The sequence below is a fragment of the Lytechinus variegatus genome, chromosome 3 (assembly GCF_018143015.1).
Source record: "Lytechinus variegatus isolate NC3 chromosome 3, Lvar_3.0, whole genome shotgun sequence".
Lineage (NCBI taxonomy): Eukaryota > Metazoa > Echinodermata > Echinoidea > Temnopleuroida > Toxopneustidae > Lytechinus > Lytechinus variegatus.
The window spans coordinates 6,241,812-6,268,180 of NC_054742.1; the positions used below are offsets into that span (position 1 = coordinate 6,241,812).

Below are 26,369 nucleotides of genomic sequence, written 5' to 3' on the forward strand. Positions count from 1 at the left end.
CGTAACTTTAAAAAGTATATGGACCTAAACTCCTAAAAAAAGTTTGGAAATCTGACTTCGATCGATAATTATTTTATTTTAAATATTCTAATATATATCAATGTATAATTAATATTTATGAATAGATCATTAATTTTCTTTAAAATGATACCCAACATGATATGATTATGGTTCACATGGACGTGCAGTGCCTTGAAATGTGGGCAAAGTCAAAATTCAAAAGTTGCAAAATGACCGGGAAAATTACACTATGAGTGAGTTTCTCAGCGGTTTTTTTTTTATTTGATCGATAATCCCTCCTCGGTTTTAATAAATATCAATGAATAGATCATTTAATTATCTTTAAAATTATACCCTACATAGTATGATTATGGTTCACATAGAGGTGCAGTGCCTTGAAATGTGGGGCAAGGTCAAAAGTTGCAAAATGACGCAATATTGAAAATCACATTTTTTTTTCCGGGCTTTTTTTCCGTGGTGATGAGTGGGTTTCTCAGCGCTTTCATCTGTTTTCATGCATCTTAACATCTACATTAACATGGAATCAAACACACCTCTGCTCACCCTAACACAAAACAAACATGCATGGGTATCTCAAACCACGACTCACATTAATCTCACATAACCATCACTACAGAAGCAGGGGCTTGATTTGAATGGATTTTCATCTCTATTGACACAGACAAAAGAATCATGTTCTGTATTGGCCCTTCATGACTATTTCTGCTCGTTTTGCAGCTTTTCAATTAAGACCTCATCCAACACTTTTGAATCCCGCTCTTTTTGTGATGGCATGATCATAACAAGCATTGTATCATTTTAAAGAAAATTAAATAATCTTTGAATTATATCAAATATGTATTGTGTGAAATTGGAAGTTGGGAGAAATTGATGGCACAACTCAGATTTCCAAAAGCTTTTTTGCTCGTTTTGCAACTTTTCAATTCAGACCTCATCCACCACTTTTGAATCCTGCTCTTTTCATGATGACATGATCACAACAAGCATGCATGGTATCATTTTAAAGATATCTTTTGAATGACGTCAAATATGCATTGTGTAATATTGGCAGTTGGGAGAAATTAATGGCCAAACTCCGATTTCCAAACTTTTTTTGAGGGGTTTAGTTCATGAAACTTGGCCATAGGGTTAATGAAGTATTACTAAACATCCTGCCATAGTTTCAGGTCACATGACCAATGTCAAAGGTCATTTAGGTTCAATGAACTTAGATCATGTTGGGGGAATCAACATCAAAATCTTAACCTAAGGTTAAGTTTTTGAAATGTCGTCATAACTTTAGCTCTTTCCCCTTTTTCTGATTTTTAAGAACTGTCTCACCTGCGAAGCAGAGTGAGACTATAGGCGCCGCTTTTCCGACGGCGGCGGCGGCGTCAACATCAAATCTTAACCTGAGGTTAAGTTTTTGAAATGACGTCATAACTTAGAAAGTATATGGACCTAGTTAATGAAACTTGGACATAAGGTCAATCAAGTATTACTGAACATCCTGCTTGAGTTTCAAGTCACATGACCAAGGTCAAAGGTCACTTAGGGTCAATTAACTTTGGCCAAATTGGGCGTATTTGTTGAATTATCATCATAACTTTGAAATTTTATTAGTCTAGTTCATAAAACTTAGACAAAAGAATAATCAAGAATCACTGAACATCCTGTGCGAATTTCAGGTCACACGACCAAGGTCAAAGGTTAATGAACTTTGGCCATGTTGGGGGTATCTGTTGAATTACCATCATAACTTTAAAGTTTATGGATCTAATTCAATTCAGGGAACTTGCCAAGTCGAAGATTATTTGTTTGTTTCCAATACTTGTTAAGGATAGGGTTTCACACGCCAATACTTGTTAAGGGGTGCATTTTCAGAAAATGGAAAATACGTTTTAAGGGTTCTTTTCAAGACCCCATGGTCGCGCATGGTATCCATCCGTCAATGGAATTGCCCCCCCCCCCCCCTCGGGGATTCACCAATATTCGGAAAAAAAAATCCTGGTTATTCTTTGTCATAATTCTCTGGAATGTTCTTGAACCCTCACATCAGGTAGCGAAAAAAAACCAATATTACACAATCTGTATGGCGGCTGATCAGCTGTCAGGGTCTCGATAAGAGACTACATGAGTATGCTGTAGATTTATTCGTTTAAAAACAATTTTAGGTATCTCATTATAGCCCGGCAATTTACTATTTTCCCACATATTTTTTATTATCATTATTAATATTATTATTATTAGTAGTAGTATTGATACCATTGTTCTCAGTATTATTATTATCATCATCATTATGTCATTATCATATTATTACTAGCTTTTTATTCGTTTAAAAATCTTATGTTGTATCTTTTCTCATTACGGCTTTGCTGAAAAGACGTAATATAAGATAGAATAATATTAATAACCCTACTTTTAATCATCGGCGTATCGTAACAGGCGGTAAGGTGTGTTCGGCGTGTATTACTTATTTGCATCCCTGCGCAAAGTCCTCAATGCTTTTTTGCTGATATAATCTTGCCCAGCTGTTGCGTTGATTGTTATTGTTGTATTTGACGAAGAAAGGACGCATTATTGCATTTGTTAGACGGTGGGGTGATGCTACACTGACTTATTTGGGCTTTTCAAGAAATATAGGTAAGTGTGATTTTTTTTTTCAAAAGAGTAATATTGTCTGAAACATTAAATTGAAAAGGGATTTTTTTTTAATGTGTTAGGTATAGATTGTATTTCGACTGTACTGTATTATTTAAAGTGGTTAAAAACACGCTTTATCTTCCATATTTGAAATTCAATGGGGAAACAGTCTAAACTTTCAAACACTCTCTAGCTTCTGTAAGGATAGTCACCTGTTTTTATTGTGCATGGGGGAATATGAATGATATTGCTTTTGACAGTGTTTGATATTCAGCAAGCATGGCCTGGTGGTTTATTGAAATTTTGGCACTCCGGTTCTTCTTAAATGTCAGTGTTTTGATAATTTTGATGTTATTTAGCATGCGATTAACTATAATTGACGTACAAAATAGCACTTAAGATATTTCAATTTAGTTATCTTCGTACCAGCATTCAACTTCGTCGAAACATCAGTCTAACTAAAACGTGTTATGTCGTGGGACGAAGCTACGTATTCAATTTCACGAATTTAAATACGCTTTCATATTTTCTAAAGTTTTTCACCTTTTATGCAATTTGTCGACAAGTGTTTCTGTTGATAAATCATGAGAGAATGTTGTCTTAAAAAGTTTTATCTAGCAAGCAATATGGCACCTCGTGAACGCTACCGTCGCTACGATGTTGATCGACATCGCTTGATAATAGTACATCGGTCACATTTGCTCTGCGGTGGCCGTAAGACGAGTAAAAAACAGCCGTTTTAACGGTTCTAGGACAAATTACCCCGGACAATCATCCCAGGAAAACTACCCCATTGAATATTACCCCCCGAGGGCAATTACCTTCTGAGGACAACTACCCCCTGAGGACAATTACCCCCCGGACAATTACCCCCTGAGGACAACCACCCCCTGAGGACAATTACCCCCGGACAATAACCCCCCGGACAATTACTCCCCAATATGAGGACATATACCCCAGGACAATTACACCCGAAAACCACCCCTTCTCTCCGGCATCGGTATTCGAATCAAGCGGGACCCATTGTAAGTTGTGGTCGGTGGCACAGGTTTTTAAAATATTTTCCACTTTATATTATGTTAATAACTTTCTCTTTCTCTTTTATATTGCTCTTTCTCTTTTTGTCTCTGTCACTTTCTTCTTTTTTCCTTTTGCTTTTTGCTTTTTTCTTTCTTTTCCACTTTTTTTTCTTTCTTTTTTTGGTTTTGTTTAGGGGTGCCTTCTGCATCATGAAAAATGGGGGGGGGGGGGCGTAAGCTTGTGCCCTAAACTTCCCTCGGGGTAATTGTCCTCGGGGGGGGGGTTATTGCCCTCAGTGTGTAATTTTCCGGGGGGGTAATTGTTCTCGGGGGTAATTATCCTGTGGGTAGTTGTCTTGATACGGTTTGAACATTTTTTGTATCAGCTACATTGGTGGTTTGAATAAAAACGAAGAAAACGGCTGTTTTCGTAGAATCAATATGCTGATAATATTACTTTTTATGATTAGATTTAAAAGCATATTTTGAATCTATACCGTATTTCCAATGAAAGAGATGATGGAGTTACGCTGTGTCAGATAATATATGCTACCGTGTGGCAAGAAAGCGTTATTCTTATCACATGTATGAGTGCTTGAACTTGCGATTAGAAAATAAATTATTTAAAACAGGAGGAATAAACCGTCAAAGTGAAAAAAAACATAAAGATTGCCAATCTTAGGTTAATTAAATCAGGAAGTTTTAATGCATTAAAGCTTTAAAAAAATAGTAGTGTGTGCAAGGTAGTGAGAGTTTGTGTACAGTCGAATGACTTTCTTTTGCCAAAAAATAACCGATTAATGTTTTTTAATTAGTACCTGACCAAACTATTCCACAATAATTCAAATGCGGCGATATAAAGGCATGACGAATTTTGCACATAATACATATTATATGCATCCTTATTTTCCCATGGATAACATGTTCTGTCCAGTTTAGTCTTACGTGGATTATCACATCTAAAAAGTTTATGAGATGAACATTTTCTATTACAGTATTATGAATTCTATAACTGTAAAGTTTGAGACAGATTGCTTTTTTAATGAACGGAATAATATGTAGTTAGTTCTATTCATTTCATTTCATTTATTTCCACAAAATTAAAATATGTACAAAGCAATATACAAATACATTTTAAAATAGTGGTGGACCAAATGAAAGCTCATCAGGCTTGTTTGGATGGCCCAATATAACATGCATAAGTACACATAGTACGTAATACATAATACATAAAACATAATACATACATAATCATAAAAATACATCCATATAGCATAAGACAGGACAGGAAAGAAGGAGGAAAGAAACAGAGAGGGAGAGGCTATGATTATTTGTCAAGAGAAAGGGGTTGCTCAGTGTAAAGTAAGTGTCGTTTGTAATTAAAGTTGAAAAGTTTACATGTCTTTGCTGTCTGAAGTTTAACAGGTAGATTGTTCAAAAGTATAGGACCATGATAAAAAATGGTTGATTTGGCTAGCTCAGTTCGACACAGAGGAGGATGAAATTTGCATCTATTTCGTGTATTATGAGAATGAATGGATCGATTCAATATAAAATAATTTAAAAGGGATGGTGGCATACTACCATGATAACAGTTATTCATGAAAGAACCAGTTTGTAAAGAAATAATACTATGGATTGAAAGAATATTCATTTTGGAAAATAGAGGGGAAGAAGGATGTAAATGATGAGAATGAGTTATAACTCTTAGTGCCCTTTTCTGTAGACGAAATATATTTAAAAATAATTTAAAAATAATTTAAAAGATGGTGGCATACTACCATGATAACAGTTATTCATGAAAGAACCAGTTTGTAAAGAAATAATACTATGGATTGAAAGAATATTCATTTTGGAAAATAGAGGGGAAGAAGGATGTAAATGATGAGAATGAGTTATAACTCTTAGTGCCCTTTTCTGTAGACGAAATATACGATTGAGATTATATTTTGATGAGAAGCCCCACACTGTGGAACAATAACTTAAATGAGAAGATATTAAAGAATGATACAATAATTTGAGAATATTTCTGGGTAAAAATGACAATTTTCTAAGAATTCCGATATTTCTAGATATGGTACCACATAGATGACTTATATGATTATTCCAAGACAACTTATCATCAATAATAACACCTAAGAACTTAGTACTTGACACTCTATCAATAATACGATGATTATAATGAATATTTGGGATGTTATTACTAATTTAACGTGTACCAAATATTACATAGTTTTATCTACATTTAAAATCAGTTTATTGGCACACATCCATTGATGTAATTTTATTAATTGGGTGTTCATGGTATTGATAAGTTGAGTTGGATCAGGATTAGAAAGAAAAATACTGGTGTCGTCTGCAAATAATATGTAATTTAATAAGGTTGAACATTTTGGCAAGTCGTTTATATAAATCAAAAACAGAAGGGGACCAAGTATAGAGCCCTGGGGCACTCCACATCTTACTGTATTATATTTTGATTCCATACCATCTATAACTGTATATTGTTGTCGTTCATACAAATAACTTCGAAACCAGTTTAAAACAATACCTCTAATCCCATAGTAATGCAATTTATGAAATAAAATTGAGTGATCTATAATGTCAAAAGCTTTTGACAAATCAATAAAAACTGTTAATGTATATTCTTTCCTTTCTATTGCTTGCGTAATTTTATGAATCAATTCCAATATTGCAGAAGATGTGGAGTGCCCACATCTAAAACCAAACTGAGTACAGAAAAGAACTTGGAGTTTATCAAAAAAAGAAACAACTCTATTATACATACATCTTTCTAGTATTTTAGCAAATATTGAGAGTACAGAGATTGGTCTATAATTATTAAGTTCACTCGTATCACCTTTTTTGTAAATTGGTGTTACTCTGGCTATTTTCATTAAGTCAGGATATTTGCCAGTAGATATACTACAGTTAAAAATATGACTAAGATTTTCACAAATGACTGGTAAACGAATGATTTTCTTGACAACTTTGATACCTATAGAATCATGACCAGAACTTGTATTGCTTTTCATTTTTAAAACTATATCAATTATTTCACTTGGTTTTATTGGTTTGAGATATAACGATTCCAAATTGGGGTCATCTAGATAAGAAGCAAAATTAGTATTAGAATTGTTAATATGTTGATAAGACAATTTAGTACCAATTGTAGCAAAAAAATCATTAAAGGCATTTGCAATTGTTTTTTTATTAGTTACAATTTCACCATTCAGTTTTACAGAATTAATACTTGAATATGAGCTTTTGTTTTTTCCCAAAATTGTATTAATACATTGCCAAGTCTTTCTTGTGTTGTCTTTGAAATCATTGAATTTCTTGAAATAAAAATTACTCTTAGCTTGTCTAAGCTTTAAGGTTACATAATTTCTGAATCTTTTATATGCTTTCTCACGATACTGTGTAGGATATTGTAAAAACTTTTTATAAAGTTCTGATTTTTTCTGGCAGAGCTTTTTTAAATCGTGCGTCATCCATACTCTTTTATTACATATCTTTTTCTGTTGATGCTCTTTTTTCATAAAGCATTTATTATATAAATTGGTAAAATTTGTGAGAAATGAATTGTACGAACTATTTACATCATCAGTTAAACTAAATGACAGATTTTGAACTTCACTATAAAACATATTAATTGTGTCATCATTGATACAGCGTACAGTATAAATAGAATCATGTGGCACACTTAATAGCGAACCAGTAATTGCAAAAACAGGTAAATGGTCGCTTATATCAGATATGAGAATACCAGCATTGATAAATAAATCTGAGTTAACAAAAATATTATCCAACAAAGTGGCAGATGAAGTTGTAACACGAGTTGGTGCACCAATAAGCGGCTGAAAAGAATAACTAAGCATCAAATCGAAAAAAGCATCGATTTTAATATTTTGTGAAACTTTTAACATATCTAAGTTGAAATCACCCATAATGTAGCATTCATAATTATTCATAATATTGTTTTGAAAAACATTTGTGAAATCTTCTATAAAACCATCAACAGATTTGTCAGGAGGACGATAAATGACACCAATCAATTTGTTTTTACCCTTTTGTGGAATTTCAATGAATAACGATTCAAAAGTACTGTATTGTGTAGCTAAGTCATTAATTTTGTAATGCACAGACTTATTGATATACATTCCAATTCCACCACCTTTTTTGCTAACTCGGTGTTTATGTTCAAATAAATAATCTTCTAATTGAAATATTGATAAAGGAGATGAATCATTTAACCAAGTCTCCGATATTCCTATAATATCAAAGTGATGTTCAATTTCATTTAAAAATATGTCTAAATTTTCAAAATTTTTATTAAGACTTCTGCAATTGAGATGTATGATAGAAAATGTTTTACCCAATGATCTGTTATTTTCATTAAATTTTTTTACAGTAAAATACTGGTCTGACAAATTAATGGGATCAAAAGGCTCATCATTATTCAAGGATAACTTTGGTGTGCCATTATTAATCATGTCATGTAGGAATGAATCTGAAAACGTATTTCCACGGTCATTAAAAGACATATGACAAGTATCATAAAATTGTTCATCATTAATATTATTAAAAGGAAAAATTTTACTTAAGCATTTATTACATAAAAAGTTATTGTTTGTTACATCATGTATGAAGCTAAGCAAATCCTGTTTCAAATTATAAATGTTTTCTATAATGTTACAAATTGAACATTTTACCCAATGATTATCAAGATTCACTGGAGAGGAATCACAGTTGATTACTGACAGAGACATGTACGAGTAAAGTTTTGAAACAAGCCAAGTATTAGGAGAGAGGAAAGACAGAAAAGAAGAACTTGAGAAAAGAGAGGAAATGAAGAAAGATACAACATTATAAAAAGGATATCACAACAAGTAAAATCCATCATGTTAATCATCAATTTATTTGCTGTAAGCCAATCTGCAACGGACGAAAGTTCACTATTAGCTAATTCAATCAATATTTGTTCATTTTTATGTGGCAATGTAATATTAGTGCAGGCGCGGATCCAGGAGGATGCCGAGCCGGCCCGCCCCCCCCCCTCCATTTTTTGACAACCTGCAGAAAAGTGTACTCTTTAACGTGATAGAAACTATGAAAAACAATACTGTAATGATTAAAAATATTCTAGAATGTCTGCTAGGAGCTTTGTTAGGCATACCTATTTGAAATAGAGTAATTTTGTTATTTCTGCATTGACTGGGATAAATTCAAAGAAGATACCGAAATATTTAATAAGTTACAGAAAAGAGCCGCAAGAATAATTTAAATGCCCATTTCTTGACCCATTCGGAAAATGTATTTGCCCTCTTAGACGGGAAAAGATTTGAAGATATAGTTCGCATTTTTAGATTTATTTTAACGTTCAAATGTATGAAATTTATTGCTCCCACATGTATGTCCAAGTTATTTACTTTTAGGAAAGAAATTCATTCATACCGCCCAATAAATTCCTCTCAAAATAAGTTACACCTCCCTACATGTCATATACTGAATCATTCAAACACTCCTTTCATTATCAAGCCGGCTTTTAATGGAATAGTCTTCAATCTGAATCTCAAAACATAACCTCCCTCTCAATTTTTAAGAAATATTTAAAAGATAACCTTAAGTCCAATTGCAGTTTAATTTTCCAATATTAAATGTGTCCAAGGTCAATTTCAATTATTATGTTGTGTGTATATTCCCTTCTTTCAATGATGTGCGTAGTTAATGGTTAATTACAGTTTTGTTTATATCCGACTTCAACTATTATGTTCGATTATAATGTGCATTTTCTCATGTTTGTTTTACTGTGTATATTAAGATATATTTTGATTGTTTTTTTAATATGCAGGACCTCAAGGGAGAGCAATTGGTATGTTGATTGGGGCATATATTGTTAATGAATAAAAAATAAATAAATAAATTCGATCTTATTCACTTTCTTTGGCAGACCTACCATGTCGAAGGGATGCAAATCTTTGACTTTGGAGGGCAGTACCCTAAAACTTGTACTCCTGTGTGCATTGTGTCTAGCCATCACATTTACAGCTGAACGACCACTCACAACTTTAAGAGGTATGCTTGAATAACATTGCAGCTCAAATCAATTGAAAAAGTAATTTCCAATAATTTTTTTCCAGATTGTGATTGGGTCTAATTTCGGGTTATTAATTGGTATAATTATCCTTTGTGAGTCATAATCAAATTCAAATTCAAATTTCCTTTATTTCATTTTCACAGAACAAAATAAAATGGTCGTAAATAATTACAATGACATTCACAAATGAAACTTTTGCAAATAATAAGAATTGAGGTAGGTACAATGTATGATATTTTTTCATAATTAAAGCAAATTATTATGTAAAGCAAATTATGATTTACATTTTAAAGATCTGAGAAAATGGAGGGATCCACTAGAAAGCACATGCTTGTAGTGTGTGGACCACTCTAAAAGAAATATTGTAGAATTGCATACGAAGACGGACAAAGAGGTAACAGTATATATAGAACAACACAATAACAAAGGACGAGAATAAAAGAAAAGAAAGGGGAAACAGGCATGAAGGATATGAAAACAAAAAGGAAAAGAAATAAAGAAAGATATTGATGAGTCATATAATAAAAAAAGAATGATAGTTATTTTGTACAACGCTTTAGTACATTGTGTTTCTAAGCATCTTACATTATATTACCTCGGTTATCGGATCCGGCATTACCGCACACAATTGCTAGGCATACTAAACATTCTTTCGCATCCTACCGGGTACTCATTAATTAACACCTGAGCGGAGAGTATAAAGTGTAGACGCCTAGCCAAATGACCTGTCATGCCTATGGTCGTTGGTGGAATAGACCAGTTCGTAGTTACTTCATGGACAATTTTGGTCAAATGACCTTTCATTTCTTTCATTATGATAGGCAAATTTCAAAGCAAGATATTACGTAAGCTTGCCTTACATAGCAGGATGAAGAAATTGAATAGACCAGGTGACCAGAATAGCCCACCAATGAACACTTTATGAAGGTATTTGTTGCATTCCTTCTTTGAACGCATATCATAGCGTGTTACACAATGTACTTGGCAAACTGTGAAATACCAGTCGTTCGTGAACGCATTGTTGTTTTTTGTGGATTTAAATGAATTCCACTATTCAAAAGAATATATATTCAAAAGAATATATGAATAATCAAGACATCAAAGTTGGTGCTTATCTCATTAGATTTTAAAGCACCATGTCACTTAAGTACAAATGACCTTCTTCTGATCATGCGTTGACTCTTTTGATCATGCGCAGAAAGGAACTACGAACTGGCTTATTCGCACAAACGACCCTCTTATTACAAGGCGACAGTCAGTTTAATTAGATGTGAAATGCCTTTTCTGATACTCGTTTGCCATACAACATGTGCCCAATATGAACGCGGTTGAAAATCTGTCTTTGATTACATTCGAGCACTTTACGATTGATATAAATATCATACATTCGTCCCGTCCCCTTTCTCAGTCAAGGTTAGCATTGTTTGAGTCATTATATAGGGTATTTTTTGGATAATTCAATCGAACTGGGTCCATGATCAATTAGTTATCTAAAGGCATAGTGCACTTGAGGGTGAATTATTATTCCTCTACCACAAATAGAGTTATTTTTTTTACCCAGTTCAGATATATTAGCATTAACTATACGAATTATCATACTTGCAATCTCATTTCGAAGAGTAACACTTTTCAGCGATTTGCATGATTAAAGATGCATGATACTTCTAATAAATTTTAATAGCGCTTTTTGTGACGATATTTATATAACATACTTCTACTCAGTGAAAAATAAAACGTCTTACCTGTATAAAGTTTATACAACCTGTTTTTCTTATATGAATATCGATCGTATCAAAGAGTTTAAACAGTTTGAATATTATATGCAAATTACTGATGTATTCAATTTGAAATATGAATGCTTATAGTTCCTGATCAGCTCATCAAGCATTTGTATGGACCAACAACAAAAAAAGAAATTTTTCCCCTTTCTATAGCTAGTATGATTTTTTTCGGCCTAGTAATGATGTGGAAATGATAGGTTTATCAATTCAGAAAATTCAGAACAGTTTTGACCATCTAAATGGTCAAATATAGTTCATATTGTTGGTATAGACATACATGTATATATATTTAGATATATATATAATGGCGATGAAATAATGCCTTTTTTGCCGAATCCTGTTGCTACTCAAAATTTTGGAAAATACCCCCACCTTCCTTCTTCGAAACATGAAAATGGATTGGCATGAATTAACTATAGCTAAAGCTTTTTTAAAGGACCGGGGTCAAATTCAAATTCAATTCGGTTTTATTGAACAATACTCATAAAAAAGTCCGAAGACTAACAATGTGAGTTTACATTTTTTTAAAAGTACATAACACTTTTACAATAAACATGATAATGTGAGGAATATTCTGGTGAAGAAGGAAGAATTGTAGAGCGAAAATGAAAAAAAATATATTTATTCTTTGATCACTTAATTAGAAAACAATAAACAGTTGTCACATAGTTTTGGATGTTGTCTCTAATTCTTTACTAGCTCTCTCGACACCAAGCACAAGGATACAATTCGGTTGGAAGGTGAGTTTTTAAATTCATTAATTTGTTTTTATCACAAATTTGAATTGTGGTGAAAACCATAGTCATCATTACTATCATTATTATGATTATTAAATGTATGTATACAAACACCTTATTCATTAACTCTAATTAAACATATAAAAAAAAACCGAAATATCCAGAAAAGTGACAAAGTTTCATCTATTCAAAATTCAAATCGATCAGGAATTAATCTAGCCCTATCAGCGGGAAACTTTTTATTATTTATTTATTCATTCATTAAATTTTTTTATTTCATTTAAATTTGAAAAATTAATCAGATACAGGCCTAACGTACAGTATCATTAGGCTCATGAGTTATCACATAACTACCTCTAGTAATCCTTATTTTATCCCAAATTCCTATACCGGTACTTAATATTGGTAATCATCAAAATATGATGATTATGTGTTTTATCATGTTTACTATTAAAACTCGCTAGTGCCCTTTGGTAAGGCATTAATCTTCATTACCAGGTTCCTCGGAGAGGACCTTAAGCCGTCGGACCTCTGTCGCTTGCTTACAAGCATTCAAGGTTTCTTTTCAATCGGGTAAAAAAAATCACCACCATCACTTACCACATCGTGACTTCCACCCCACACAATCTCCCTTTCCCCTTACCCTCCCTCCCATTACCCTCCGCTCCCTCTCTCTGTTCCCTTTTTACGCATTCATTCATTCATTCATTCAATCCCTTCCCTCCGTCAAACTTTTGTTGATCGCCTAACTCTTAGGTTGCGTCGTTTCAAACACAGAATTCTACATTGACTTTCGTATCACAATAATGTTCCAACCATAGAGTGTTCCAATATACGGAATGCGACGGAAATGCTACGAAATACTTTCCTACGGAAATGGTGTTGCATGCATGGCTTATTCATTTTTTTTCACTTCTGTGTATGTAATCAATTTTCATGAAATATTTTGACTTGTTTTTCATGAATATTCGTAATCATGTCAAACTAATCTATTAGTTTATATTTTTTTTTAGTGATTATAATATTTCTAATCAAAGTTTTTGTTTTCTTTAGATTTTGTTAATTATACTAAGGGCCTTTTCACACGTGAATCTTGAATTATCATTGTAATGGTGATCACAATTCGTCTTTAGAATCATCGGACCTTTCACACGGAACATTCGTACCGTAATTTGAGTGAAACTAAAGGACAATTCCACCCGAACAAAAAGTTGGCTTGAATAAAAGGATAAAAATCCATCAAGCATAACACTGAAAATCATCGACTCTCTCATTCGCATATCACTGAATTGTGCATATAACTGTTTTTTTTAATAAGCGAACTTTAAAAAACTTTTTTTTTTTAATTTTACATCCTGTTTTGATGAAATTTCCAGTGTTGTGCTTGTTTGATTTTTCACTTTTTATTCAAATTTACCTTTTCTGGGGTGGACTTGACCCTTAACTGAAATTCACCTCCGGAGTAGAATTTGAAAATTCGTGATTGTGATTAGCAATCGTGATTCTAGTTTGGTTTCACACGTGCTAAAAATTCGTCATTAGCCTTAATTTTCACTGGAATCATTCAAATTACTTTTTACCGTGTGAAAGGGCGGTAAGTCAAGTTTAATTGCCCACTTTGAATGCATTTTTGGGACTTAGGGCCTTTTCACACATATCTTGAATCATCATTGTAATGATGATTGTATTTGTCATTAGAATCATCGGACTTTTCACACGCTCACTCGAAAACTGTGATTTGAGTGAACTTAAATGAAATTCACCTCCGGAGTAAAATTTGAATTCGTAAGTTGTGATTAGCGTTCACGATTCTAATCATGTTCTGGTTTGGTTTTACACGTGCTACACATTCGTCATTAGCCTTATTTTTCACTGGAATCATCATTCAAATTGCGTTTTCTTTACTGTGTGAAAGGGCGGCTATTAAGCTGGGTTTATTCAAAATTGTCCCTATGAAAAAAATACTAGTACATATTTGCCTTACACTTTTGCAGCTAATGAATTTAGAATTATAAATGAAAACGAAATGAGTGCTCATATGAAATTGGGGTGTTTGTTAATATGAAAGAATTTAGTACTTGACATTTAAATTGGTACTTGACATTTACACTGGTACATGGGCTCTATACTCGAGTGATTGTATTGGTTTATTATGCAAATATAATTTGTGCTTAGAATTTCCCACTGAAGAACAAGGGAATTAAGTAGTTACTAAACTAAAAGAAAAATAACTGGACTGTACTTTTGACTTAATGTCAAATTAGGAATATGGTAACGATTATGATGATGATGATAATAAATACGTGCTTATACGTATATCGCGCATATCTCTGCCTAATGCATTCCTATGTGATCTTTGAAGAAGAAAAGCTTAAGGCGAGAGCCGATGGCTGGGAATAGTACGAGGAGCCAGTGGCTTAATGAGCCGAAAATTTTGAAGGGGATAGATAGTATAAAAAGTTGTGAGCGAGCTAAACGAGCGAGCCAAATTTTTTCCTTTTTTAAAATACAAAAATCAAATTTTGTGATATGTATTGACATAATATTCCGAAAATAATTGTCATCCCTTTTTTTTCTTGGTCGTGCGATTTTTTTTGTGGGGGGGGGGGCATCTGTACGCCAATATGCGGCGGGCTAATGAAATACTTTAAAGCTTAATATAGAAAGGAGTAAGATGTGAAGACCAAATTCGTCCATGATATCTTTTTACATTTCTTTATCATACACCCCCAAAATTTTTGGTCATAGGAATATTAATTTTGGCCTGATTTAACAGGTTCATGTACACAGGTATAGTGTCTAATGAAAAAAATGGACAAGCTTGAAGTGGCCTTCTTTGGGGTTGGTGAATTTTGGATGCTTCCATTGTTTTGGCTGCTCTTTGATCTCATGTTGATAGTGATCTGAACATCAGCTGTCTTATCCACAGCCACATATTACTAGTATTCTAATCAAGTTGGATGATTTTCCAAAAAGTACCAAGTCTACGCTATGGTCATTCATTTGAGCTTCAGAAACTTGATGGCAGCTCGATACTCGGGTTTGTTATCTGATACAGAAATAAAGGAAACTGGAAGATAAGACTAGATTGCTATGTCCAAGAAATCTCGTGTTTAGAATTAAGGGGATGCTCCGGGCTTAAGATATTCATATATCATTAAATAGAGTAAAATTCACAAAGAAAAATGCTGAAAATGTGATCTAAATCGGATAGAAAAATAACGAAATTATTGAAATCTCAAGATTTTCATTATTCCGGTGAAACAATTCTAGGCATGTCTTATTGATTATTCATTAGGTGGGCTGATGATGTCATATCCCCACTTGTTCTTTTGTATTCTATTATATGAAATTAGGTTTATTCCAAAATGTTCTACCAAGAACATAAACATCAGGTACAATTACCGTTTAAGTTCATTATTTGTTTCTTGCTGCAATTTGTTTCATATTAATGGAGACACATTATTTACACATCTATCAAAAAATGAAACAACAATGATTTCATGTATTTGCTTCTTGGTATATACATGATGGAAGCGTGAGTCGTGAGCTGAAAATTGTTGATATTCCAATATGAAAACTGTACATTTTCCACCGCAGTTCTGAAAGCCAATATGAACATTCATGACTGCATGCGTCCTTGGAATAAGAGTACGCATGCGCTTACCAAATTGATTGATTGTCAGTGGTCGTCGAATGAATCAGCACCCTCAAATTACCGGGACCCTTCAGCTATATAGGCCTTATATGCTTAGATCTATATCTAGATCCAATTCTTAAAACTTATCAAACTGCCAATAATGGCAAGACTAAATGCTAGGCTAGGTCTAGCTTAACTAGGCTAGGCTAGCGCATTAACTTTATCACAAATCTGGACCTGTCTAATGCCTTATGCTGAATAATGCCATGAGTAACTTCGAACTGGCTAATTCCGACGGGAATTCCGAACTTTACGTTGAATTAGATTAGAGCAATAAGGTAGCCTTTAATAGGTTTAGTCCGTATACAGAACTAGTCCTAGATCTAATTAAACTTATCTCAGATCTAGTCTAGTCTCTAGACCTTGATAGACTCTGATCTAAACTGTATCAGAATGGAACGTATTCTAACGTCAGGCCCCGTTTAATAAACGATTCTGCATTATATTGCAATCGCAGAGTAAACTCTCGATCTTGATCAAAATGTAGTAGATCGATCTGCATTTTCTGTACCAATTATGAGGTTTTTAATTTCCTGTGCTCCAAATCAGCAATTGTGTTACTAGAATCTAGATCTAGTTCTTTATACGGACTAGACTACAACTATTAAGCCAAGGCGACCAAGCTCATTGGTCTAACGTTTGTAAACGTTAAGTTCGGAGTTAACCAATTCTAAGTTAACCATGACGTCAGCCGCAGGTATATACGTATATAGACAAATCCACTTTTGGGATAAAGCTAAATGCGCTAGCCTAGGCTAGCCATAGCCAAGCCTTTTTCCTGCGATTAATGGCATCCCCTTGTGATCTCGGCCACCGTTCGCGCTATCGCGCCGAAATTTGGCACGTGCATTCTTTACCAACTAGTACAACTAATACAACTACCAACTAATCCAAATATTAAAATAATTATTGTGTATTTTTTTCAATGAATATATTTTTTGCATATTTAACACCCAATTTCACTTCAATTGTTTTTCTTTATTTAAAGATGTCATCTTTGTTGAAGGTTTTCACAAAGAAAAATTACCAACGCCAATTGTCCCCTTATATATTTCCTTGTTTTTCTTTTTTTTCAGTGGAAATTATTACCCATTTAACAACTGAATTAAATCCTTCATTAGTAATGAAGACCAATAAAAACAACAAATAATCACCCTTTTATAAATTTCATCTCCCATATAAATTTGTACACAAAGTATAAAAATGACCAATGACCCATTTTGGCATGGCATTGCCTCGTAAAAGTAATGTGGCAATGCGATGCTATAACCGTTTGTCCCGAATTGGGTCTCAAAAGTTGCCCGAGAGCAAAAAAAAAATCAAAACATTTTGCGGCACTATCTTTTTGTGTTACGGAAATATCGCGCGAAGCGTTGAGGGGGAGACACATCATGCCCCATCCTTTTAGGGTTATGCTCTGAAGACTGTAGTCGAAACGCAGAGTGTTAACACCATATCACTGAGTGAGAGTTTTAGCTGAAATTATTTTGTAGTATTACCTATACGAAGTGTTCCTCCGTGGCAATCATTATCCGTATTTTGCTTTCTCTGATTTCGCAGCGGTCAATATCGTGCCGTATTTTCTCTCTTCCAGGTTTTCCCATTGACTTTGTGTGTAAATTTAACAGCGGGCAATATTCGCGAATTCCGGTTGGCCCCAGTTTGTGAAGAGACCGCAGTTGTAGCGCAGCGCGGCTCTATACAACGCAGCGCATAGTGCAATGCATGCCATGTACATGCACATAGACAAATAACTATGTGTATGCGCAGTGTGTACCGGTATGTGATGTGAGAAAATGGCTACTTCTAAGAGATTCGCTAGTTATGGTGCAGACGAATTTGAAAACATAGTGCCAAAGACGCTGAAAATACCAAAAAGTCTAAGAAACAGGCCGTTGCTGTATTCCGTATCTGCTTGAAAAATCTCTTCCGGGCGATTTCCAGATTCTGGATAGAGACCCTTGGAAAAATTTTGGGGAAAAGTTTCAAATTTTATTGTTCAGTTTTTGGGGAAATTTATCAACACAGATTTTGGGGACTTTTTTTCAATTCAATTTACTATATAGGTAATAATAATAATATTAACTGGCATAGAATGAGATACAAACCTATATTTCCCTCTCTGAATCCAATATATATTGGTTTGGGGAATTAAAGGATTAATATTTTCCCTCATGATCATATTTTCCCTCGGCGCTGCGCGCTTCGGGAAAATATAACCCCTCGGAAAAATACAAATCCGGCGGTCCAAAGAATGTTTATATTACACACCCCCTTCAGTCAATATCTGTATAGTATCTCATTCTATGCCAGTCAATAAAACTGTACTGTAACTTTTTAAAAATTTGTTTCTGTGTTGCTATTTTATAAAACAAATAATGCACTTGCTCTTTCGTGCGTAAAAGTAAATGCAGAGAAATTTGTTCTTTGTTGCTATTTTATAAAACAAATAATGCACTTGCTCTTTCGTGCGTAAAAGTAAATGCAGAGAAAGCTCGGTTTCTTCAGATGGTGCACACTGGGCACTCGCCGCAAGCGGCTCGTGCATAGTGCGGCACCTATCTAAAGAAACCTCGAGTGCTCTGCATTTCGGCTTCATGCATACACTTTAGGCGCGATAGCTCAGTCGGTAGAGCGGGGGATTCGTATTCCGGTGACCCGGGTTCGATTCCCATTTGGTGCGCTAGTGCCCTTTGGTAAGGCATTAATCCTCAGTAACAGGTCCTACGGAGAGGACCTTAAGCCGTCGTCCCTCTGGTTGCTTGCTTACAAGCATTCTTGTTTTCTTAGCAATCAGGTAAAAAAATCACCACCAACCACCAATATTATATAATTATAAAATAGGTGTATAATTTCAAGCACCGCGATTGGCCAATATGCGTCACATGACATCCAACTTTTTTGTGCACTGCACGGCAGTACAAAAGGTGCGAAACGAAAATTGACATTGCACGCTCAAGGAAAAAAAAAACTGTACTGTAACTTTTTAAGAATTTGTTTCTATGTTGCTATTTTATAAAACAAATAATGCGCTTGCTCTTTCGTGGGTAAATGTAAATGCAGAGAAAGCTCGGTTTCTTCAGATGGTGCACACTGGGCACTCGCCGCAAGCGGCTCGTGCACAGTGCGGCACCTATCTAAAGAAACCTCGAGTGCTCTGCATTTCGGCTGCATGCATTATTTGTATAATACACTTTAATCGTGGAAGATGGGTAGTCTAACCGTGCAAATTAAATAAATCACTTGCGTCCCCATATACCTCGCGCTGCGGTGACATGATTGCATGGTATAAAAATGACCACCTTTTTGGGTGTTATGTCAAGCAAAATCGGCTCTAACATAAAATCGGGCAGCTATATAAATCTAATATCAACTTAAAGCTTACACATCAAGCAAAATGATGGTGATAGATTTTAGACGGAAGTCCACAGAAATCTAAACGTTTCTACACGTAGTGTAAACACACAAAAAAAACATGGATTATCAGCCAATTTCGAGAAAAAAAAATCATCCTATAAACCACCTGGATGTATGTTTTAAGATTTGAAGTAGGAAATAAACAACCTTAATGCACATTCCATAATAAAATATTTTACAGAAGTATTCTTTAAAAGGTTGTCTTTCAGGTGGGCATGAAAAAAATCTTAAAATGCTAAATATTTTATTGCCCAAAATGACTTTTTTGCGCACTTTGGTATCGCCCCGGCCCACTGTGCGGCGGTGCATGCGCGTCGAATCATTTTTTTTTTATTATCAAGAAAAAAAAAGGAAAGAAAAGGATGAAATATGACATAAATTTTTGATATTTCATAATTGGATTTTGGGGGGAATAGGAATGTCGAAATTTTTGCTTGCTCGTAACTTTTTATAATTTTATCCGATAAGCCATATCTGACCCCCTCAGAATTTTTGGCTCCTCACGCCACTGATTTGTTCATCGACCTTCTTGGCAAAATGTAGTGCAAGCTCTCTTATTTTTCCTCTCACGGTAGTGGCGTAATGGATCATATATCTTGAGGGGGCTAGATATGTCGTATCGAGCAAAATTTAATACAAGTTGTGGGCGAGTAAGCATAATTTTCGACATTTTTTATTACATAAATCAAATTTTGTATCAGATTTTGTCATAAATATTCAGAAAATGATATATGTTACCTTTTCTATATATATTTTTCTTGGTCGGGGGGGGGACGCCCAAACTCACCCCCCCCCCTCATCTGCACGCCACCGTCAGTAATCTATTAATGTTATATTGTTGTTATCTGATTACTAATTTTTCATAGAAACGGCTGGTTAAAAAAACTACTTAACACAGACTTTCGTTAAAGGCTCCCTCGGTTTTCTCGAAAAAGTGCGTTTATTTGCAGTGATGTGTGACTCGAGACCGGACTCGAAGACCACCGCACACCTTACGACCCGACTGGTCGGCGACTGGCTTGCGACTGAGTGAGGTGAGATGAATCGCAAGGCAGTCATAAGCCTCGACCCCGCACACCTTGCGATCCGATCTGCGACTCACGCATGCGCTTTTTGCTTTTTGGCATAGCATCTGAGAAATTGCGCTTACTACTGCGTATGCGCGTTGTTTATCATAATAGGCGTTAAGGCCACCGCACACCTTACAACCCGACAGGTCGCCGACTGGCTTGCGACTGAGTGAGTGGAGATGAGTTGCAAGGCAGTCATAAGCCTTGACACCGCACACCTTGCGATCCGATCTGCGACTCACGCATGCGCTTTTTGCTTTTTGGCATAGCATCTGAGAAATTGCGCTTACTCCTGCGTATGCGCGTTGTTTATCATAATACGCGTTATGCAACTCTGCTGTCTGATTGGCTGGAGGTTGGATTGAGCTTGCGATCCAGTCATAAGGATTCAACATGTCAAATCCTTCCGATTTTCCTTGCGACTTGTCTCTGACCGGTCTGCGACTCTGAAGCTGACGAGCGCTGTGCCGTCACATCTCCCCTCACCCAGTCGCATGCCAGTCGGCGACCGGTCGGGTCGTAAGGTGTGCGGTGGCCTTTATGCAACTCTGCTGTCTGATTGGCTGGAGGTTGGATTGAGCTTGCGATCCAGTCATAAGAATTCGACATGTCAAATCCTTACGATTTTCCTTGGGACTTGTCTCTGGCCGGTCTGCGACGCTCAAGCTGACAAGAGTTGTGACGTCACATCTCCCCTCACCCAGTCGCAAGCCAGTCGGCGACCGGTCGGGTCGTAAGGTGTGCGGTGGCCCGTTAAGACCCGACCGGTCGCCGACTGGCTTGCGACTGGGTGAGGGGAGATGTGACGTCACAGCGCTTGTCAGCTTTAAGGCAACCGCACACCTTACGACCCGACCGGTCGCCGACTGGCTTGCGACTGGGTGAGGGCCGCGGGGAGATGTGACGTCACAGCTCTTGTAGGCTTGAGCGTCGCAGACCGGTCAGAGACAAGTCGCAAGGAAAATCGGAAGGATTTGACATGTCGAATCCTTATGACTGGATCGCAAGCTCAATCCAACCTCCAGCCAATCAGACAGCAGAGTTGCACAACGCGTATTATGATAAACAACGCGCATACGCAGTAGAAAGCACAATTTCTCAGATGCTATGCCAAAAAGCAAAAAGCGCATGCGTGAGTCGCAGATCGGATCGCAAGGTGTGCGGTGTCGAGGCTTATGACTGCCTTGCGACTCATCTCCCCTCACCCAGTCGCAAGCCAGTCGGCGACCAGTCGGGTCGCAAGGTGTGCGGTGGCCTTTACGCGTCGATATTAAACTTTATATACCGACAAGAAAATGAACTTACGTAGGAAAAGAAACAGACTCTCACATTTGAAACGCTTGCCTTGTAGACGGGCCTTTCCGTGAAGTTGGGACATGAATGTTGTAATATGAATGTTGTAATTTCAGCATAACTTTAAACTGATTGTATACTATATATGTATTGTTTGTAAGTTTTAAATTTTTACTAAGACCGTACATTTTACTGAAAATTAGGGGGCATTTAGACTAAGTTTCCATGAAATAATTGAGCAAAACAGTGTATAATGCTGTTAGTGGACACGGAGTCCGTGTAGCATCGGGGTATTTACACTTGGTCCCAAATGTCAAATTATGGCAATTAAGTTGACCAACACTTGATAAAGTGGCATAACTACGTGCCCCCCCCCCCATCGGCTGCCCATCACATTTTTTTTCATAACTATATGAAACATGATTGCTTAGCGCCAATGTGTTCATTTTCCTCGCACTTCCTCGCACTTCGAGTTATTATTGATCTATGTCCTGACATATGCTTCTTTTTCATGACTACTGAGAAAAATTCCCCTCTTAAGGTCTGAATATAAAACATTTCCATTCCACTTACGTTCCCATTAATGGGTTGATGAGATATGTTTGCTCTTCATGAATTCCTAAAAATAGTCCTTAAATGCCTCTTTCTTCTGGTCTCAATATCAAAAATTTTCAGCTCGTGCTTCGCCCTCGCATCATTTGGTTAAGTAAATACGTATATGGTCTTGGTGAATTCTTATAACAAGCTTTAGAATGCACCTTTCCAGGTCTGAATTTAAAACATTTTCACCTCGCGCTTCGCGCTCGCAATATTTCATTAGAGAGATACACACCATGATCATGATTACAATGACTTCAAAAAGTGCTGCGTGTGTTTCGTTGTAATTTTAGCAAAATCAGCACGATGGTGAGGTTATGAGATATGTATGCTTATCGTGAATTCCTAAGAAAAACTAGTCCTTATGATAACCATGATTGGGTTCAATATATACAAAATTTCAGCTCGTGCTTCGCGCTCGCATCGTTTGTTCAGTGAGACAGGTATGTATCGTGATTACAAAAAATTGCTTATAATATCCCTTTTTTAGGACTGAATATCAAAAAGATTTCAGCTCGCACTTCGCGCTCGCATGATTTGACCATTGGGAACCATATCCGTTTAATGGCACAGTCTTTAAAATGTCTCTCTAAGGTCAGCATACTTGGCAATAAGTGACTCAAAATTGTTGCTAGTGCCCCCCCCCCCCATGCCTTGACCCACGATACGCCTCTGATTGATTTGCCAGACTCGGACTCGGCATGCTGGACTCGTCTCGGACTCGGCATGCTGGACTCGTCTCGGACTCGAAAGGCATGACTCGGACTTGGACTGACTGGACTCAGACACATCACTGTTGTTTTGACCCCTCCCTTATTTCGAAGGTCAAATATGATTAAAAACCGTTGAAAAAACATTTGTTGTAATTTGCTCCGGGTAAGAGTATTTTGGTCGTATGTTGACCCGTCTAAACCAAAAATATTATCTTGAATGATTGTTTGTCTTTTTGTTGCTAGACCAAATCAAATTATCCCCATGTCATTTGTGTGTTTTCATTTACAGAAAAACCTAACCTACAAGCATCCCGAACCAAGATCATTTGAGGAAGCAACTGATTACGCTAACATGATGGTAGAACAGAAACGACGTCGAGAACTTATCAACAAAGCATGCACAGCAGCTAATATATCACGTCAAATCGATATAGATCATGGCGGTGTGTTCAAGAATGTTGGACATCTCTTAGTAGATGACAAGTATAAGATCCTTTTTGGTTTCATTCCAAAGGTTGGATGTACCACATGGAAAGGCGTCATTAATAGGCTTCGATCCACACATAAAGACCATTTAGCAGAAGTAGGGACTCTCAAAAAATTCAAAAACAATCATACTGAAATCTACTATCGTATTCAAAATTACAGAAAGGTTTTATTTGTTCGAGAACCTATTACTCGTATGTTATCTGGCTACCTCAGTAAGTTAAAGAATTTTAAGAATCTCCAGAGGGTTTGGGAACGGTACATAGGAGCAAATATCGTGAGAAGGTACCGAGGATATGACCATGCGGAAAGATATAGAGATGAAACCAATAAACCGTTTATGAATATCACTCTATCAGAGTATATTCAATTTATTACAGATATCGGTAGCAAAATCGTTATGAACGAACTCAACGATCATTGGCTTCCTCTTCATGTTGTGTCAAACCCATGTCAAATTTCTTATGATTTTATTGGTCACTATGAGAATTTAGCGATTGAAGGCCCTTTTGTTCTGAAATGGCTTGGTGTAGATCACTTGGCACCATTCCCTCAAGTTCATGAGTCCCATGCCTCTAATGAAATTATTAAAGAATATTCACAAGTGTCTCTAAGTTTACTTAAGGTAATATCTGACTATTATGCATTTGATTACGAAGCATTTGGATATCATGTTAACGACACACTGTCAATTTTGATGAAAGGTATATTCGATGAGGAAGAAGATGTCTTATAAATTAATTGTATGGTGTGCTCAATAGTTTAGGATTTAAACTTTGGATCTCTTGTTCATTCTAAAAATCAAAGACAAAATCTGAATGGAAAAACCAGGGATGTATATACTAAAACACTTAAAGTCCATGGACTCTCAAAAGTAAGGGGTGCGTAATACCTAATCAAAATAGTATCAAACAATATTATTTGTACACCTTCAAACTTAACACTCTGATACAAATTAGATTTTCTAAAAAAATACTGAAAATTAGTCCCCCAAAAGTGACTGCAGTAAAAGATATACTTGTGCCCTTTGACCCTAATTTTTTTGTATTACTTTGTTCATTTTTCACCCTCAAATATCATTTGTACACTTTCCATTTTAATTCATGTTTTCACTGTTTACAGATCTTAAATAGTCATATAAGGATGGTTTATCATACAAAGAGGAGTGATCTGCATTCTGTTTAACAGTAGAAACACCTCCTTAAGTTCTTGGCATAATGAAAGATAAAAACACACCAGTATTCCACTATTCAAGGATAAACCTTATTTATACATAAAAATGCCTGAAATAGTAACATCTTCTGACATCATTGTGAAGAGCTTGGTTTCCTTTACCAAAGTCTGTTCATACACTCTCAATGACATTTATTTTTTTTGCCATTCACTACACCCATTGGAAGGGTCAATTGCAGTTTTTCAACAAGGCGTAGACTTGAGGGAAAGGGTTGTGAAGTTCCACAAAGATGGAGTTTCAGTACGGAAGATTGATACAAGGCTTGACATGAAGCACACAACAGTGCAGTACATCATCCAAAAAATCAATAAGACTGGTAGAGTTGAAAGTCAAAAAGGAAGAAGAAGAAGAAGAAGAAAGAGGGCTACAACATCAAGGACAGATATAGGTACACATGAAAGAGATAAGGATGAAAGACAGGAAGATGTCTGTACAGCAACTTGGTAAGCAGGTTGAAGCCAGTACAGGCACTCTGGTTTCTACCCAAACCATTTGCTTGATCAGGCTTAGAGAATGCGGACTGCATGGCAGGATTTCCCGTATACCGTAAGAAGCCATTCGTCAGTGAAAAGAACAAAATGAAACAGTTGAAATTCACCAGGGAAAATAATTGGCAAGTCTGTTGGATTCTTAAAAACAGTACTTCGGTCTGATCCCCATATCCAGGTTCAGTCTGTTCGGTTCTGGTCATCAGCGAGTCTGGCAAGGGATATAGCTTGAAGTACTTGTCAAGCACGATGGTGGAAACATGATGGTGTGGGTGTTATATTACTGTTGCTGATGATACCGCTGCTAGCGATGCCAACATATTCTTCGTGTATAGAATCAAGAATGCCGACCTATACAAGAACATCATGTCAAGAGATGATACCATCTGCCGCCAAGTCGTTTGGACGCTATTTTGTCTTCTTACATGATAATGATCCACGGCAAATTGCGTGACAGCATTCTTGGCCGAGAAGAATGTATAATGAAGAGAAATCACCCATCAATTCCTTCAAGCAACAAAGAAGTCCTGAACATTACACTTCAGCAAGCATGGAGCAGCCAGGATCCTGCCATATGTGAGAAACTGGTAGACAATATGCCAAGGAAACTGCGTGGCGTTATTGACCCCAAACGAGGACCAACCAAGTACTAACAAGAGGCTAAAAGTTTTTTTAAGTGTACAAAATAATTGTTTTTCCCTTAAAAAACACACATTTTTGGGGGAAAATTCTTAGTGTATATATGAGCTTCATGTTTTCACTTTGCTTCGGACAACGAGGAAACATTTTGTCAAATGATCAGTAAATAAATTTACACCTTGAAAAAAAATTATCCTTGTTTTAATAATAATTGTTTGTTATTGGTGTACAAATAATTGTTTGATACACTGTATATATATATATATATATATATATATATATATATATATATATATATATATATATATCATGTATGTATGTAAACGTGAAAAATTATACATGTATAACAGCTTTGGCAACTCTTGTATTGAATATATTGTGAAAAAAGTGAATGAAGAGAACAATGGTGGGCGTAGCTTAAATCAAGATTCCCCAGAGCTATATGCCCTTTG

The 26,369-nt window shown here is 35.8% G+C and overlaps 1 protein-coding gene across 1 annotated transcript; it reads left to right on the plus strand.

The window, feature by feature from the left end:
- The first annotated feature begins 2,453 nt into the window (after positions 1-2,453).
- On the plus strand, positions 2,454-25,080 carry LOC121410082 (carbohydrate sulfotransferase 14-like). The gene is made up of 4 exons (XM_041601942.1): positions 2,454-2,643; positions 9,616-9,740; positions 12,243-12,283; positions 23,360-25,080. The coding sequence occupies exons 2-4, from the start codon at positions 9,623-9,625 to the stop codon at positions 24,290-24,292; spliced, it is 1,092 nt and encodes a 363-aa protein (XP_041457876.1). The 5' UTR covers positions 2,454-2,643; positions 9,616-9,622; the 3' UTR covers positions 24,293-25,080.
- Positions 25,081-26,369: the final 1,289 nt, after the last annotated feature.

What these genes read in the sequence shown, in the direction of transcription:
- LOC121410082 (XM_041601942.1), top strand. Translation starts at nt 9,623, where the DNA reads ATGTCGAAGGGATGCAAATCTTTGACTTTGGAGGGCAGTACCCTAAAA. An exon ending in ACCACTCACAACTTTAAGAG is followed by an intron (nt 9,741 to 12,242) that starts GTATGCTTGAAT and finishes ATTCTTTACTAG; the next exon opens with CTCTCTCGACACCAAGCACA. An exon ending in GGATACAATTCGGTTGGAAG is followed by an intron (nt 12,284 to 23,359) that starts GTGAGTTTTTAA and finishes TTTCATTTACAG; the next exon opens with AAAAACCTAACCTACAAGCA.